At 36.4% G+C, this 16372-nt stretch overlaps 1 protein-coding gene across 1 annotated transcript; it reads left to right on the forward strand.

The window, feature by feature from the left end:
* The first annotated feature begins 1297 nt into the window (after positions 1–1297).
* LOC141667077 (acetylajmalan esterase-like) lies at positions 1298–3011 on the forward strand. The gene is made up of 5 exons (XM_074473429.1): positions 1298–1630; positions 1758–1973; positions 2069–2220; positions 2337–2610; positions 2703–3011. The coding sequence occupies exons 1-5, from the start codon at positions 1339–1341 to the stop codon at positions 2909–2911; spliced, it is 1143 nt and encodes a 380-aa protein (XP_074329530.1). The 5' UTR covers positions 1298–1338; the 3' UTR covers positions 2912–3011.
* Positions 3012–16372: the final 13361 nt, after the last annotated feature.

A 16372-nucleotide genomic window follows, 5' to 3' on the forward strand; every position in this document is an offset into this window, starting at 1 on the left:
ATTTACCACCTGTCACATCTGCATCAAGGCCTACCCAAACACAACCCCGGGGACTTGTACCCAACAACACCCCGGGGTTAGGGGCCACAAGTCAAAAGAAAAATGACAAAATTTTTCCAAGTGCAAAGAACCAAAAGGCCTACCCAAACACAACCCCGGGGACTTGTACCCAACAACACCCCGGGGTTAGGGGCCACAAATCAAAGGAAAAATGACAAAATTTTTCCAAGTGCCAAGAACCAAAAGGCCTACCCAAACACAACCCCGGGGACTTGTACCCAACAACACCCCAGGGTTAGGGGCCACAAGTCAAAGGAAAAATGACAAAATTTTTCCAAGTGCCAAGAACCAAAAGGCCTACCCAAACACAACCCCGGGGTTAGGGGCCACAAGTCAAAAGAAAAATGACAATTTTTTCCAAGTTCCAAGAATTAAAAGGCCCACCCAAACACAACCCCTGGGACTTGTACCCAACAACACCCCGGGGCTAGGGGCCACAAGTCAAAAGAAAAATGACAAAATTTTTTCCAAGTACCAAGAATTAAAAGGCCTACCCAAACACAACCCCGGGGACTTGTACCCAGCAACACCCCGGGGTCATGAGACAAGTCAAAGAAGTGAATTTTTTCCTACTCCCCCATTCGGGAAAACCCGCATAAGGGAGTGGGAGGTAAATGATGGGCCAGAAATAATCAGGCCCAGATAGAAGAACAGGGGCCCAAAAGAGATGCCACCCCAGGCCCAAGCCGAAGTGGTCCCCGGTGCCACGTGGCACAGGACAAAAGAGTCAACTGTCTCATGTTACCCAAAATGGAACAATTGCATCCTAGCCATTCATGGGTAATCATCCCAAGACAGCTCTGATGGAGAAAGGACACCTGATCACACAACTCATCTGGACCGTTCAACCTGTCACCAACCAAGAATGATTAAAGGACAGGATGAAGAGGTACAAACTCCAAAACCCTAAATCTTGGGACCTATAAAAGGCCCCAAAAAAGAGGGTTTTGGAGGTTGGAAAAACATTTGACTACTATACACACATACACACACCCTCACATATTTTTGAATAGCTCCTTCTTCCCTCTTCTTCTTCCTCAAGAAAGCCCATTTCTTATTCTCACACCGGAGTTGCCGCGGGATATAACCCCCTCCTCTTCTGTTTTGCAGAGACCCCTATCTAGCAGGTTAACCGCACCCAAACCGCTGCGAAGGCCGGGTTCCGGCACATGAGAGAAAGGAGAAGACCTGAGAAGAAACCGAGTTATGAGCATGTGTAGCAATTACTTGCATTATTGTAGTAGGTTGGAAGTTGAATATCAATACAGTTGATTGAGTATGGTACATGTTTTGCGGATAATGTCTTCTATCAAACTGCAGTTTCAGCTGTGGATAATGGTTAACGTCTATGTTCATGCTCTGTCTTATGTTCTGCAATTACCCGATATTCGTACATTTAGAAATTGTAAGATTGATAAGATATATCAGTTTGGAGCTTCTTTTTCTGATACCGGAAACCGTGTAGTGGAGGACCCAACGATTGCACCAGCTAGGCTTCCCTATGGTGAGAGCTCTTTTCTGGGACCAACTGGCCGTTTTTCAGATGGACTGCTGTTGATTGACTACATTGGTAACTAATTTCTCCCTTTATTTTTACCAAGACTCAAAGTTCAAACTCCTAATTTCTCATTTGGTACTTGAACAAGTATCTTGATTCCCTATTTTATTTGGTCATGTTTGTTTTTGTAATTCAACAGCATTAGAAGCTGGTTTACCTCTGCTCAATCCCTATTTAAAGAGCGATGCAAACTTTACCCACGGCGTAAACTTTGCGGTTGGTGGTGCTACAGCATTGTCAGCAATTGCTCTGGCAGCAAAAAACATTACGGTACAGGGTAGCAAAAGTTCCCTTGGCCTTCAACTTGAGTGGATGTCCAACCATTTAGCTTCACATTGCAACACCGACAACATGCGTATGTGCTCAGATAATGAAATTAGTGATTAGTTATTTCATAGAATTTGATATTTTCTCATATTTTGTCTTCAAATTTGTGCATCTATTTTACAGACTGTCGTCCTGAAATCCTCAATAATTCTTTGTTTATGGTCGGCGAAATCGGAAGGAATGATTACTATTTTGCATTCAGCCAGGGAAAAACTTTTGAAGAGACACAAATTATGGTGCCTGAAATTATTGAAATCATTAAGAATGCAGTACAAGTATGTTACTAGTGTTAAATGTTTTTGTTAATTTACTAAATTAACTGCAGTGTTTACATTATCACTTTAAATATTCTTTTCTCTCCTAATTTTGTGATATTATTTTCATATTTAAGAGAGTTGTTGATTTGGGGGCTGCACAAGTAATTGTTCCAGGAATTTTTCCAATGGGCTGTTTGCCGTCGTACCTGACGGCTTACAAAACTAATGACAGATCAGCCTACGACGAACTTCATTGTCTAAAAGAGTTCAATGATTTTATAGCATATCATAACGAGTATCTACAACAAACGATAATCACATTGCAAGAAGAATATCCCCGTGCTACAATTGCGTATGCAGATTACTACAGTGCCTACAAATGGCTTCTCTATAATGCTCCGCAGCTAGGTAATTGTTACTCTAGATAGAATATATGAACTCATTAATGATATATCATAAATGTACAGCGAAATGTTTATATTTAGAATGTTTTGTGACAGGATTCGATCCAGCATTTGAATTAGAAGGCTGTTGTGGAAACGCTGGCGCCTGTGGGAGCTCAAATGTTCCGGTATGTCCCAATCCTGATCGATATATCGGTTGGGATGGAGTGCATTTCACACAAAGAGCTCATAGTGTTATAGCCACTTGGGTTGTAGCAGACTTGATACAAAAGCTTAGCTGTGATGTACAAGTTGAACAATATTAGTCGGACCGTAGACTGAATTGTTAAGATAAATTTAGTGCACTGTTCAACAGGGCAGGAAGTTCAGAAGTTACCTAAATAAACTAATGAAAATTATCAGATACATAGCCGCATCCGTTATTAAAATACTTTCTCTTTCTCGTAATCTTATCAATTTTACAACTTACTTTTAATAAGATGAGACCCGTACAAATGCGTCTATAATCTAAAATAATGACAGGTATCAAGTCACATTATTTAAAAAAAAATTAGAAAATTAATTTAGAATAATTAACACTACTCTAAAATAATATTTACGAATAAATGAGCTCGTAAGTCGGAACTCTGTCCGGTTTCCATAGCTAATTAATAGCCTCAAAGAAGAAGGTCCCGAAATTTGTTGGATAGGAACATGATAGGACATTGATCTTCAAAATTGAGGGAAACGAAATATCACATCGTCATTTCTGTAATTATATGTGACAGGGAAGTCGTGCTGTCAACTATCGTAATACTCTACTATTTTCTTTTTCTATGTTACCTGCAAATTATTGTGAGGTTGATGCAGCACATCACATGTGTTAAACGTTTCAAGTTGACAAAACAGGTGTCGGGTTGTATTATGTCGATCTTAATTTAGCGAAAAAACAAAAGATCGGACATAGGCCGATTCCTTCAATTTCAATATTTTGGATATTTTTGGTTCTGAAAAAATTTATTGATTTCATTTTAAAAAATTGAAAATTTTTGTAAGAGATTTTTACATAAATATCCAAATTGTAGAAAATATTTGTAAAAATACGGATCAACCTTATTTGCAACCAAATATGCTTCAACCTTATATGCAATTCACGTCCGTATTTTTGTTAATATTTTCATAAAAAGTGGTGTTTTTGGTAAATTCCCTTTTATAATATTTTTATATCGAATATGTTATCTAAACCGAAATATTGTCACCCGTAAAGGTTGGCTCAGTTAGTTAAAAAGGAGATAACTATCATTTTGGTCAAAGATTCGAATCCCACGGGAGAAGAATTTATAATTATACCTACCGGGTCGTAGCATGTCACTTAAATGCGGTTTACCTTCATTCACGTGGTTTTGCAGGTTATTGCGGAAGCCGTACAGTTTACCCAATGCGCACCGAAGGGTAGCGGCTACGGGTTATCTACGATAAAAAAATACCGAAACATTGTCGATTTGATTTCAACTAGTATACTAATGATGCACTTCGCAACGACTTTATAATATTATTCTGTATTTTTTAAAAATATTTGAAAACATGTTTTGAAATTATATGAATAAAAAATATTTTTAAAATCGTATTATGAGTTTTTTATTTTCAATTTTCATATTGGTTATACTAAAAGGGTTTGTCGGGCACATGTTAAGCACTAAAACTTACAAAAATTTAGAGTGTTTTAATTGATATATTTGTTGTAAATGAGGTGGATCCATTATCATTAAAAAATATTAGCCAATTAAAATAAGTTAAAATTATAAAAATTTGTGTTTAGTTTGTGTTCTTGACCTACCATAAAAAAACTGATACTAAAATTTTGGACAAGTATAGACATCTAAAAAATTGCTCCCACATAAAACATGAAAACTCCGGCCGAGTAGTTTCAACGAATCTCTTGTTCTGGAATCTAAATAATTTTTTTGACAAACTTATTAAAAAACATTTGACTTGAAAATAGTTTTAGGAAAATATTAAGTTTGTAATTTGAGTTTTAAATAAGTTAAATAAAAAATTTTCTAATTTAATTATTTGAAATTTCGAGAAGATTAGAATAATATATTGAGACGATACGCGAGATTCTAACTCGAATCTTATAATATTTTTTTACCATATTTTTAAAAAAAATATTAAAAACCATGTTTTTAAGTAAAACAACTAAAAATAATTTTTTATATGACATTAAGTTTTTTTAAAAATATAAATTGTGTGAAATTTTTATATAATATAAAAATAGACAGTTGTTTAACAATTTCATTATTTTAATATTACAATTCTTTTAAACAGTCTCCCATTTTTCAAATTAGAAACACATATGTTTAATCCATTACAAATCTTCAAATAGACTTTCATTTATTTATTTTTCATATTTCCAAATTTGAAACTGACCAAATCATTTTATATTTTCTTTTCAAAATTCACTTACAAATTGTGAATTTTCGTTTTTTCGAAAAAACACTCAACTCCAACATTTATTTTTATTTCATAACATAATTTCATTTTTTTATGATTTCCATTCCATTAATCATATTCTCAATCATTAAAGAAAATTAAATACGTTTCTACCAGACAAAGTGACACTTCATCATCAGACTCGTATATATAACATTTATTCACCTTTTTAGCGGAGCTCTCGATTTTTTATATGCAACCATATCCACTAATTCAGTACCAATTAGAGCTGGCCAAACGAGCGGTTTGGCTCGGCCCGTTCGTAATTCGGCTCGCCAAAATTCGTATAATTCGGCTCGTAAACGAACGAATAATTATTCGGCTCAAATCGTCTAGTCTAACGAACCGAACACGAATATCATTTTGTGAAACCGGAACCGGCCCGGAACCGACCGGCCCGGACCGGTTAATTCGTAACCGAATTGAAAATCTGAAAGCAAGTGAACCGCGAATAATTCGTTCGGCCCGCGAATTATTCGTTCGTCTGAACAACAGGCATGCCTCATTCGTTCGTTCGTTCGTTCGTTCGTTCGTTCGTTCGTTCGTTCGTTCGTTCGGCACGCCTCATTCGCCAACTACCTGCACTGCACGGCTGCTCTGCTCTGCTCCATCACCAACGGCCTCTGCTCCTCCAACGTTCACCTTCAAGCTTCAACGGTCACCTTACTTATAAATATTTCTCTCTCTCTCTCAATTTCTTCCACTCTTAATCTCTCTCGATCTCTCTCTTTCTTTCACTCTTAATCTCTCTGAATCTTTTTCTTTCACTCTTTCACCTCTTCAACTCCCCGAACTACAGTCGTCAACACTATCACACTTAACTCAACTCACGTCTCACATTCACACACTTAACTCAACTCACATTCACATACTCAACTCACATAATCACAAAAATCCGGCAAGGCAAGGCGACGAAATAATCCGGCAGAACTCTAAAAAAATCAGGCAAGGCAAAATTATCCGGCGAAACTTTCAAAAAATCAGGCAGGCATATTAAGAAAATGGAAGAAGGAAGGGGCACACAGTCATCCCAAGGCTCGAGTCAAGCAAATATGATGCGACCCCCTCGACCCGAAGCTGGTAAGAATTCTATGAATTTTATGTTTTTTCTTAAATTCTATGATCAAGTGTTGAATTTTATGTTTTTTCTTCACTCTAAAGGAGCCGGTACCGGTACACTTGATCGGCACTTGAGAACTCAACACGGAATTACGAAACAAAGTCACGAAAGTGGAGAGGCGCGCGGAGAATCACCGCAACAAATACAAATTGGTGGTTTCGTGACATCGTCTCCCGGTGGAGGTATCCCTTTCCACTATAGTAGAGATAAAATGATTGAATCATTTGCTACTTATGTTACACTAGACGAGTTACCTTTTTCTCACGGCGAGTGTCCGAATTTAGAACAAATGATGAAAGAATCAATAAACCCGGCATTTAAAAGAATTCCTAGGAACACGCTTAAACGTCACACACAAAAACAATATTATAGTCAACGAGCACAATTAATTGAATTTTTTCGTGATTATAATGGCATGGTTTCTTTAACTAGTGATTGTTGGAGTTCGAGTTGCGGCGAACCATTTATTTGTGTTACTGTTCATTGGATTGATTCAGATTATTTTTTACAAAAACGAATAATTGCCTTTGATGTTATGGACGAGTCACACACGGGTTATAACATAAAGACGCGAATAGTCGATACTATTAACGAATTTAATTTGCAACACAAGGTGTTTACTATTTCTTTAGATAATGCTTCGGCAAATGATAAAGCTATTTACTATATTGCACAAGATATTCCTACTACTTTAGATGGTATTTTCTTGCATGTTAGATGTTGTGCACACATAATCAACTTATCGGCTCAAAAGGGTATTCAACAAATAATCAAATTTTTAGCACCTATTAGAAAAATAATTAAGTATTTACGTATAGCACACACTTTAAAGAGACAGTATAAAAAATTGTGTAGAGAAAATGGATTAATACCCAAAAAATGGGGAATTGATTGTCCCACGAGATGGAGTTCGACTTATAAATTAATATGCGAGGCAATTAAATATAAGGTAGTTATCACCGAGTTATATAATTCCGATCCAAGAAATCAAGTGGAGGGTAGACTTATTACCGAAAATGAATGGGACTTGGCAATTAGGGTACGTGATTTGCTTGACTGTTATGCACGTGGTACTAAGATATTTTCTTACGTTTACGAGCCAAATGTACATCTTGTTATTATTGAGTGTGTTAATATTGTTACTACTTTAAAAGCATATGAAACCGATCCTTCTTTCGGTGCAATCATTGTTGGCATGAAAAAAAGTGGATAGAATATTTTACCGAATTTCCTTATATTTATGGTGTTGCATGTCTTCTTGATCCCGGTGTTAGGAAGGAAGGTTTAGAAAATATGTTGGAACATTATTACTCGGTGTTAGGAGTTTCATATAATCACGTGCTTTATGTTACTCAGTGTTTAGATTTATTATGCCGTCTTATAGATCTATATACTCTTAAAACTCAAAATGTTATACCACCTAAGACTAGTAATTCTAGTAGGTTTAATAGTACAATGCTTGGTATCCTAACTAAAAAACAGAAGGCTCGTATATCCACTGGATCTACATCACCTGTAACTTCATTTAGCATGACTAGAGAGTTTTTTTCATATAACTATGAGTTGGATGAGGATTTTTCAATACTAACATGGTGGAAGAATCATGAGAACCAATTTCCGGTATTAGCTAAAATTGCAAGGGATATTTTAGTAGTTCCCGCCTCTACAATTGCTTCCGAGTCCGCTTTTAGTGCCGGTAGAAGAGTGTTGGACGAGAAGAGATCAAGTCTTGCACCGGACGTGGTCAAGATATGTGTTTGCAAAAAGGATTGGGATCAAGCGGCAAAGAGACAACAAGGGATGAAAAAAGATGACTCGGACGAAGAAGAAGAGGATACTTGGATGACGATGGACACTTCATCGGAATCGGGCATGTCAGGGAACGATCCACGAGAACAAGAAGAATTTGAATAGTTGATAAAATATTTTTGCCATGTATTTGTAGAATTTGTTAGATTTTGTATTTTATTTAAAATGTAAACACGATTTGTTCCGTTTTTTTAGAGAGGAGTCCTCTCGAATCAATTGTAACATTTTTTATAATTAATAAAATTTATAGAGGTACCGTCCTCTTTTCCTTTTGTAACATACTAATTCATTTGCAAAAACTAACTTTATTTTTTAAAACTAACAAATTTAATTTTCAAAACTAACTTTTTAAAAATATGATTAAAAATAAAATTTTACTAATTTAATAATATAATGTTAATCGATGATAATCTTTTTCAATATAAGGAAATGTAAATAAAAAACAAAAAACAAAAAAAATAAAATAAAAATAGAAATTCACTGAAACATAAATGCAAAAATATAGTTGAATGTACAAATAAAAATCAAAATATAAAAAAATCTAGTACATTGTACTAAATAAAAAACAAAACATAAATTTTCTTTAGTACACGATGCAGGCACGTGGCGGCGCCACACCCAACCCCCAACCCAACCCGACACAATTCTATTCGTTATTCGCCATTCATTCGCCTATTCATTCATTCATTCGTTATTCGTTATTCGCCTATTCATTCATTCATTCGTTATTCGCCTGTTCATTCGTTTATTCGTCTGTTCGTCAAATTCGTTCTATTCGCGATCCGTTCATGGTTTCATATTCCTTCTAACCGGCCCGGCACGACACGGCACGCTCTACTTTACGGGCCGTCCACGATCTACCTGGATAATGAACCAGACCGCCGGAAATTCGGCCCGGCCCGCACGGACACACCGTTTGGCCGGCTCTAGTACCAATATTGTATGATTCATTATTCTACATATCTCAATATACGAGAAAATTTATTAAAAAAAACGTCATTTGTTTTCTCAAACTCCAATTTTATATGTTTTAACCCTTCCCACATGCAGGCAGGTGTAGAGATACACAAAAAACACGTCTGACAGGATTTTATCAGAACATTAAAAAGCCCATTTTTTTAAAACAAATTGGGCCTGACTTTTTTAAAAATTAGGTTGTGTCGAGATTCCTCAGAAATGTAAGACCCGTTTTAGGCCCGCGGGCCGGGCCTGGCCGTATTGGACCAAACCGGCTTTTATTCGGACTTTTTATTTATATATTATGTTATTCCCTAACAATACAACAAGAATTACAGAAGGAGGGTTGAATGTAATTCTGGCCACTTTTTCAAGATTTTAAAACAATTCTACTCGATATATATATAAGTGTTTGATTTGTAGAGTGCGGAATGAAAGAGTTATATAAATCAAAACACAAAGTAATCAAAACACAAACTTTTAAAACTTTCCGGTGGATTTGAAAGTATCCACCAAATATATATATCGAATGAGAACCCTGTGAAACTTGAATAGCTCACAGCTGCTTACAAGTAGAATAAACAAACTATAGAGAAATTCTTGACAAGTACAGCTTTTTCTATCTCTCTTTAAAATGTGTTTTCTTAGTTTAGTGTTCTACAAGCTACAATTGGTTTATATATCACCAAGTTTACATGACAATAAGACAAGATAATAAAACAAAACATATCTAGTCTAACTCCATGCTGCTTCACTACTCTATTCCAGCATCTTTGAATATCTTCACAATTGCATGAAAATTGTAATGCTTCTTTGTTCTCAATTTCCTGCTTAACAGGCTGCCACATTCCTTTTTCAAACACCCGATGCATGTGACTGTGTTGTCACTGTCAACAGATATTTGAATTTGATCATCCGTCGGGTACATGCTTGTCATCCGTCGGTAGCTTTGTTGATCATCCGTCGGCTAGTTTTGTTGATCATCCATCAGGTAGTTATTTGTCACTTGATTTCATTTCACTTATACAGAATTACAAGACATCTCATATTTACAATTAATCAACCTATTCTGCATATCCACTAGTAGTCAACTGTTAGATATGAATACAACACAGAGGGGGGGGGTGAATGTGTTTTGGCTTAAATGTTTGATTTTCGATCGACTTAGGCTTTAGCAGTTGGTTGTTGTTTATGATTTAGTAGAATGGATGTTAAACATAAATAGCTGTGCAAATATGTAAAACAAAGATCTTCAAAACTCACTTAATTTTATATTAAAAATCAAGCAGTGTTTTGCTACCAAATCTCTAAGTTCTTATTTTAGAACTTAGCTTCTTTCTTGAGAGAGAACACACACTTTTCTATTCTGATTGTTCTACTTGACTAGAGGACCAGTGTTAACTTTATAACTCAGTTAACTGCTGGTTTACACGGTGGATATTAAACATGCTATTAGCTTTTCTAAACTGTCACTTGTCATTTCTATTTATAGAAAATCAAATCTTCCATTTCTGGCTTAGCATATCTTTAGCATCCCGTGATTACTTTAATCTCCTCTGTCAGTTAATCTTTGCTATTGATCTTGCACATCTCTCAAGCTGCTTTTTGTAGACTTGTCAATCCAGCTGTGTGAATTGTTTGTTGATTTACAACCTTGGATATTGAACTGTTCTGTAATTCTGTACTTAGAGAAATTTCTTCACTTCGAGATCTTCCAATTAAGCTGTAGAGAACTCGACATCTCGATAGGCATGTTGGCTTGTCGATATCTCTGAAACTTCATTGTTAACTTGACTTATCGACAACTCTGAGTTCTCTAGTGAATTTTGGTTTATCGATAACTCAGAGTTCTCTAATGGACTTTGGCTTATCGATAACTCAGAGTTCTCTAATGAATGTATACTTGTTGATATCTTTGAGTTTTCGAATGGGCAATTCCCGAGTTTTCTATACCCGGTGGATGTTACTTATCCGTCGAGTAGTGAAGGCTTATCCGTCGAGTAGACATTGCTCATCCGTCTAGTAGATATTGCTCATTCGTCGGGTAGATGTTATTTATTCGTCGGTACTCTCTAGAGTTTAAATGACTTCTCGATAAGTCATTCTGGAGTTCTCGAATGATTTCTCTATAACACTAATTCTGAGACTTGTAGAGATCTTGACTTAGAATGTTTTACACCAAACATATTTATTCAACTCCAAGCTTCTTCATAATTCTTCTGAGGCATGATCTTCTTGATCTTCTTCCAGATAGAATTCTTAGGCTTGACACTATTTAGAGAAAAATGCTCCAGTCTGCTCCATTTACATTTTACAGACATTAAGTGTTACAAGTATGAAATACAGATTAAGGTTACAATACAACTAATCTTAGGGTTGTCAGTATGACTTTGTCTTGTTATAATATAGGCATGTCTTGCACAACAATCTCCCCCAATTTGTGAGAAGATTGCTTATCACAAATTCATGCCTGTTAACAAGACTAACCCCAAGTTAAAGAATGAAAATAAAATAATACAAAAGCTGATACAACACTTGTACAATGAATATTTGACAGTTTACAATACTTAAGTAAAGACTGAGCTGTCTGATTCTTTCTCATTTATGTTCTTAATTTGCACAAGTATTTCCAATTCCTCTAGGATGGGGGTGTCAGTTAGAGCCTCAATTAGTTTCAGAAAATCTGGCTTAGGATATCTAGCTAACATCCCTATCCTATAACTTGACAAAGAGCCAGCTTTTATATTCAGAAATCTTCCATCCTTTGATATCCTGCTCTTGCTTGCTGCCTTCAACTCTTCTGATCTTCTGATATACTCAGATCATAGATATTGATGATATTATTAGCTCCAGTAATCTTTGACATTCTTCTGAGGCATAATTCTTTGACATCATCTATTATATATTACAATCTCCCCCAACTTGTTCATTATGAAATTATGCACAAGTTCTGATTGATGATGTCAAAACTTTAACTAAATGCAGAAACTGCAGAAACCAAAACCAGTCTTCCCATCAGGTCTTCTTTTGTTGAGTTGCATTTAGATTTATTCAACATCCATTAGCTGTTTTGGCATTTAGATATATTCTCCCCTTTTTGACATTATCTCCAGGAAGAAAAAATCCAGCTAAATGCACATTGTTCAAGCTGCTGTCATTGTCCATTTGGAACACTGTCTGCAGCTTCAAGCTTCATTGAGATTCATGGTGATAAGTTTTAAACAATAGAAGTTTCACTTAGATCTGCAGAAAAATCTGTTAGTGATAAAGATCCTAAGCTCTCTGTTCTTTTGAATAAGTAGTCTCACCAATTCTCACTGCACTAGTCTCATGACTTTTGAGAATCAGAGTTCCCTCACAAGGATTACTAAATCCATACATTCATCTACCTCTCCTTTTTCCAGGAAGGATCCTGCCTCTCTTATTCTTTGTTTTTCACTCAATCTTTTCTCTTATTCTCACATGAAAGGCTCAAATGTTGTTTGACTTACAGAAATAAGAGGTGGCTGAGAAGAGGTAATCTGTGATCATATGATTAGAGGAAGACCATATAGGGCTAATCATACTCATTTCACCAAAAAATTGAGTGTATAAGCATCTATGACTGGGGTCACAGTTTGACTCATAGATTGCTCTGTGGTTGTGACAGTGTGTTGTCCTCCACTTATAGTGAGAACCTCCAATGGAATTGGAGAGGATTTGACTGGGTTACTGTCATGTACACCAGCCTCAAACCTTTGTGCACCTTGCAGAGCACTGTCACATAAATGTGATGAACTTGCCTCTCCCATAACATGGTCATTGGCAATTGTACTCCTAGCTTCAACTGTGAAGGCAATTTCAGCTAGGGTTTTGAGGGGAGTTGTTTCTTCTAGAGGAACCTCCAATTTTATTGGAGAGGATTTAGATAGCTCTCCCTCAAGAGTACTATCCTCAAACCTATTCATCTGTGAAGATGATTGTGCACATGAAGGTGCAAGAGTGACCATGGGGTCTTCAGTAAAAACTGATGAAACCCCCATGTTTGTGATGGTGTCATCAAGGTCTACCCCAGCTAGTAGCCTCTCACCATCTAGATTTTAATTCTGGGTGGTGAGCACAGTTTCATGAACTATGTCACTTGAGTGTTGGTGCACTTGAGAATCAAATTCAAGTGCTCTATATGATGAAGAAATTTGGGAGATTAGAGAAGTTTGCTCAGTTGTGAGTGTTGGAAGCTCCCCCTGAATGGATGAGGGAGCTTCAAGTGATATGCCCTCACTGTGTGTGCCATCCTTATTTATTCTACCATACACTCTAGGTGCAGGTTGTGCTGACTCAGTACAAGATGCATTGGGGTGAATGCTCTTTTCAATAGATACACCCTGTTGAGAGGATGCATCTAGTAACTGTTTACTCCCCATTTATTCAATTGTGCCCTTTTGGGAGGACACAGAGGTGTCTAGAGTGGTCAATTCTGGTAACTTACTCTTCTTTGGTTTCTTGACCAAGGGTGAATCTGGTTCAGTTTGAAGTGTTTCACTCTTATTTACAACAACAAGGGTTGGTTCCTTTCTCTTCTTTTTACTCACTTCAGTCTTTTGAGAGACTAAAGTGGTTGGATTGCTAACATCTAGTGGTGTAAAAGAAAGGGCTGCAGCCTTGGAAGGTCCCTGTTGGTGTGCCTGTGTTTGTGCTTCCACAGGCTCAGGAACCATGGCTGAACTATCAAATTTAGGAGCCCTCATGTCTAGTATAGGGTAAGGATAAGTCCTGAATCTCTCCAACATAAATGGAGTGATTCTGAGACTCACACTCACCTTATTCTTTGAAGTAAGTGAGCCAAATATGATTCTGGACACTTGCTTGCAATTGCCAATTCTACTATAATCAATACCAGCTAACAAATGTATGTCATTGACTTTATGAGCTAAAGTAGACATAATAAACCTTGGCAAAAAGATTTCTTTACCTCTATTCCTCAAAGGCATAGTAAGCCTGGTAGCCAGCTCCTCCAGAATTAGACCTCCAACATTCAGATGCCTTTTGTGAGCTATTGAGAACACCAACTTCTGCACCACACTTGAGATGTTGTCAAAGCCAGTTTTTCTGCAAGTAAAAGCCCTCACTACAGAATCAAACACAAAGGACCATTCCTTCCTAAGGTTTGTTCTGTTCAGGCTTGCCAAGTTGATTGAGCCACTATAGTTGATAAAGTCCATGAATTCACTCAGCTCATTTGCAGTTGGCATCTCTCCATAATTCTCAGTTGACAATTCCAGGGCTGTATTCACATCAGCAGCTGAAAACTCAATTTCCTGGCCTCCAATTGTGCATGTGACCACCATAGAAGTGACATGCTCTAGAACAACTGTCCTAGTTATAGCTGATGTCCAAAATTCATGAAGAACGTCCAAATACAGCACATGACTTGCAGTTAAAGCACCTGCAATGTAGGATTCAGAAAGAAACTTCACAAACCCCTTGAAACTATCAGGGGCTTGGTTAGCATCAAGAAAAGCAATAAAGTTAGTTCCCTTCTCTGGAATGATATCTCTAACAATGTTTTGTGCCATTGAAGTGTTTAAAAGTAGTGGGTAAGAAAAAGTTTTGAGAAAAGAGCAAAAACGAGAGAGAAATCGCCTTTTGTCTGAAAGCTAGGTCACTTGAGATCTCGAGAAGGTGTAAGTACAGTGTGTGTATCGAGAAGTCTGGGTATTTATAGAAAAAGTAAAATACTTATCGAGAAGTCAGATAAACATTTGATATTAAACTTATCGAGAAGTAATTTTAAATATGAAAAAGGTACATTCGAGAAGTCAAGTGACTTATCGAGAACTCTGATAAATGCCCAGTTTGTCCAAAAAGGACTGAAATAATTCTAATTTATTTGAATTGAATCAAATTGAAATCAGAATAAATTTTCCAAAAGTATTTGTCTAAAATAATTCATTGAATTAAATTATTTTAGTTCTGAGTTATTGATAAGTCTCAAAATATCCTTGTCGAGAACTCTGTGAATTAACACTATTAGAGAACTCTACATGGTCTTATCGATAAGTCATAATAGAGCTTATCGAGAAGTCATTCGAGAAGCCTGTAGATAGACTTATCGAGGACTCACTCGAGAACTCTAAAATGACTTGTCGATAAGTCATTTTGACTTATCGAGAACTCAGTTCTCTATACCTTTGAGTACTTTTATTCTGCCTTGTGTTAATTTTACTTAGAAATTTATATATTCTAAGTTAATTTTTGAGTTTTTAAAGAAAAATAAATATACAGAGATTCTGAAATATTTATAATTCATATTTCAGTTAATTTCCAATTAAATCAAACTAGGTTGATTTATTAGAAATTAATCTGCTGCAAAACATTAGCTGAGTTCTTGCCTTAGGATGAAGAATTGAGCATTCCAATTTCACTCACAAGTCTAGTGAAGGTTGCTTCATCCAAAGGTTTAGTAAAAATATCAGCTAATTGTTTTTCTGTTGGAACAAAAATGAGCTCAATGGTACCATTTGCAGCATGTTCCCTGATAAAATGGTACCTAACATCAATGTGCTTTGTTCTAGAATGATTAACTGGATTAGCTACTATAGATATGGCACTAGTATTGTCACACATAATAGGAATTTTGTGTAACACTAGACCATAGTCCATTAGCTGATTTCTAATCCAAAGCACTTGAGCACAATAACTTCCAGCAGCTATATATCCAGCCTCAGCTGTGGAAGTTGACACATATTGTTGTTTCTTACTATACCAGGACACAAGTCTTTGACCAAGAAATTGACAGCTTCCACTAGTACTTTTCCTATCAACCCTGCATCCAGCAAAATCTGCATCTGTGTATCCAACAGCTTCAAAACCAGTTCCCTTAGGATACCATAATCCCAAGTTTGGAGTTCCCTTTAAGTATCTGAAAATCCTTTTGACAACCATCAAATGTGATTCCTTTGGATTGGCTTGAAATCTGGCACATAGACAAGTAGCAAACATGATGTCTGGTCTACTAGCAGTCAAATACAACAATGATCCAATCATCCCTCTATAGCTTGAAATATCCACACTCTTGCCTTTCTTGTCTTCATCCAACTTGGTTGCAGTAGACATTGGTGTAGATGCAGGTGAGCTATCCACCATACCAAATTTCTTCAATAAGTCATTCACATATTTGGTTTGGCTGATGAAAATACCATCACTTTTTTGACTAACTTGAAGGCCAAGGAAGTAACTTAATTCTCCCATCATGCTCATTTCATACTCACTCTGTATTAGCCTAGAGAATCTTTGACAAAACTTTTCATTTGTAGATCCAAAGATGATATCATCCACATAGATTTGAACTAGGATCATATCTTCACCATGTTTCTTGTAGAAGAGAGTCTTATCAATAGTACCTCTAGTAAAACCATATTTGAGTAGA

This window comes from Apium graveolens, chromosome 1, assembly GCF_009905375.1.
Source record: "Apium graveolens cultivar Ventura chromosome 1, ASM990537v1, whole genome shotgun sequence".
In the NCBI taxonomy this organism is placed as follows: domain Eukaryota; kingdom Viridiplantae; phylum Streptophyta; class Magnoliopsida; order Apiales; family Apiaceae; genus Apium; species Apium graveolens.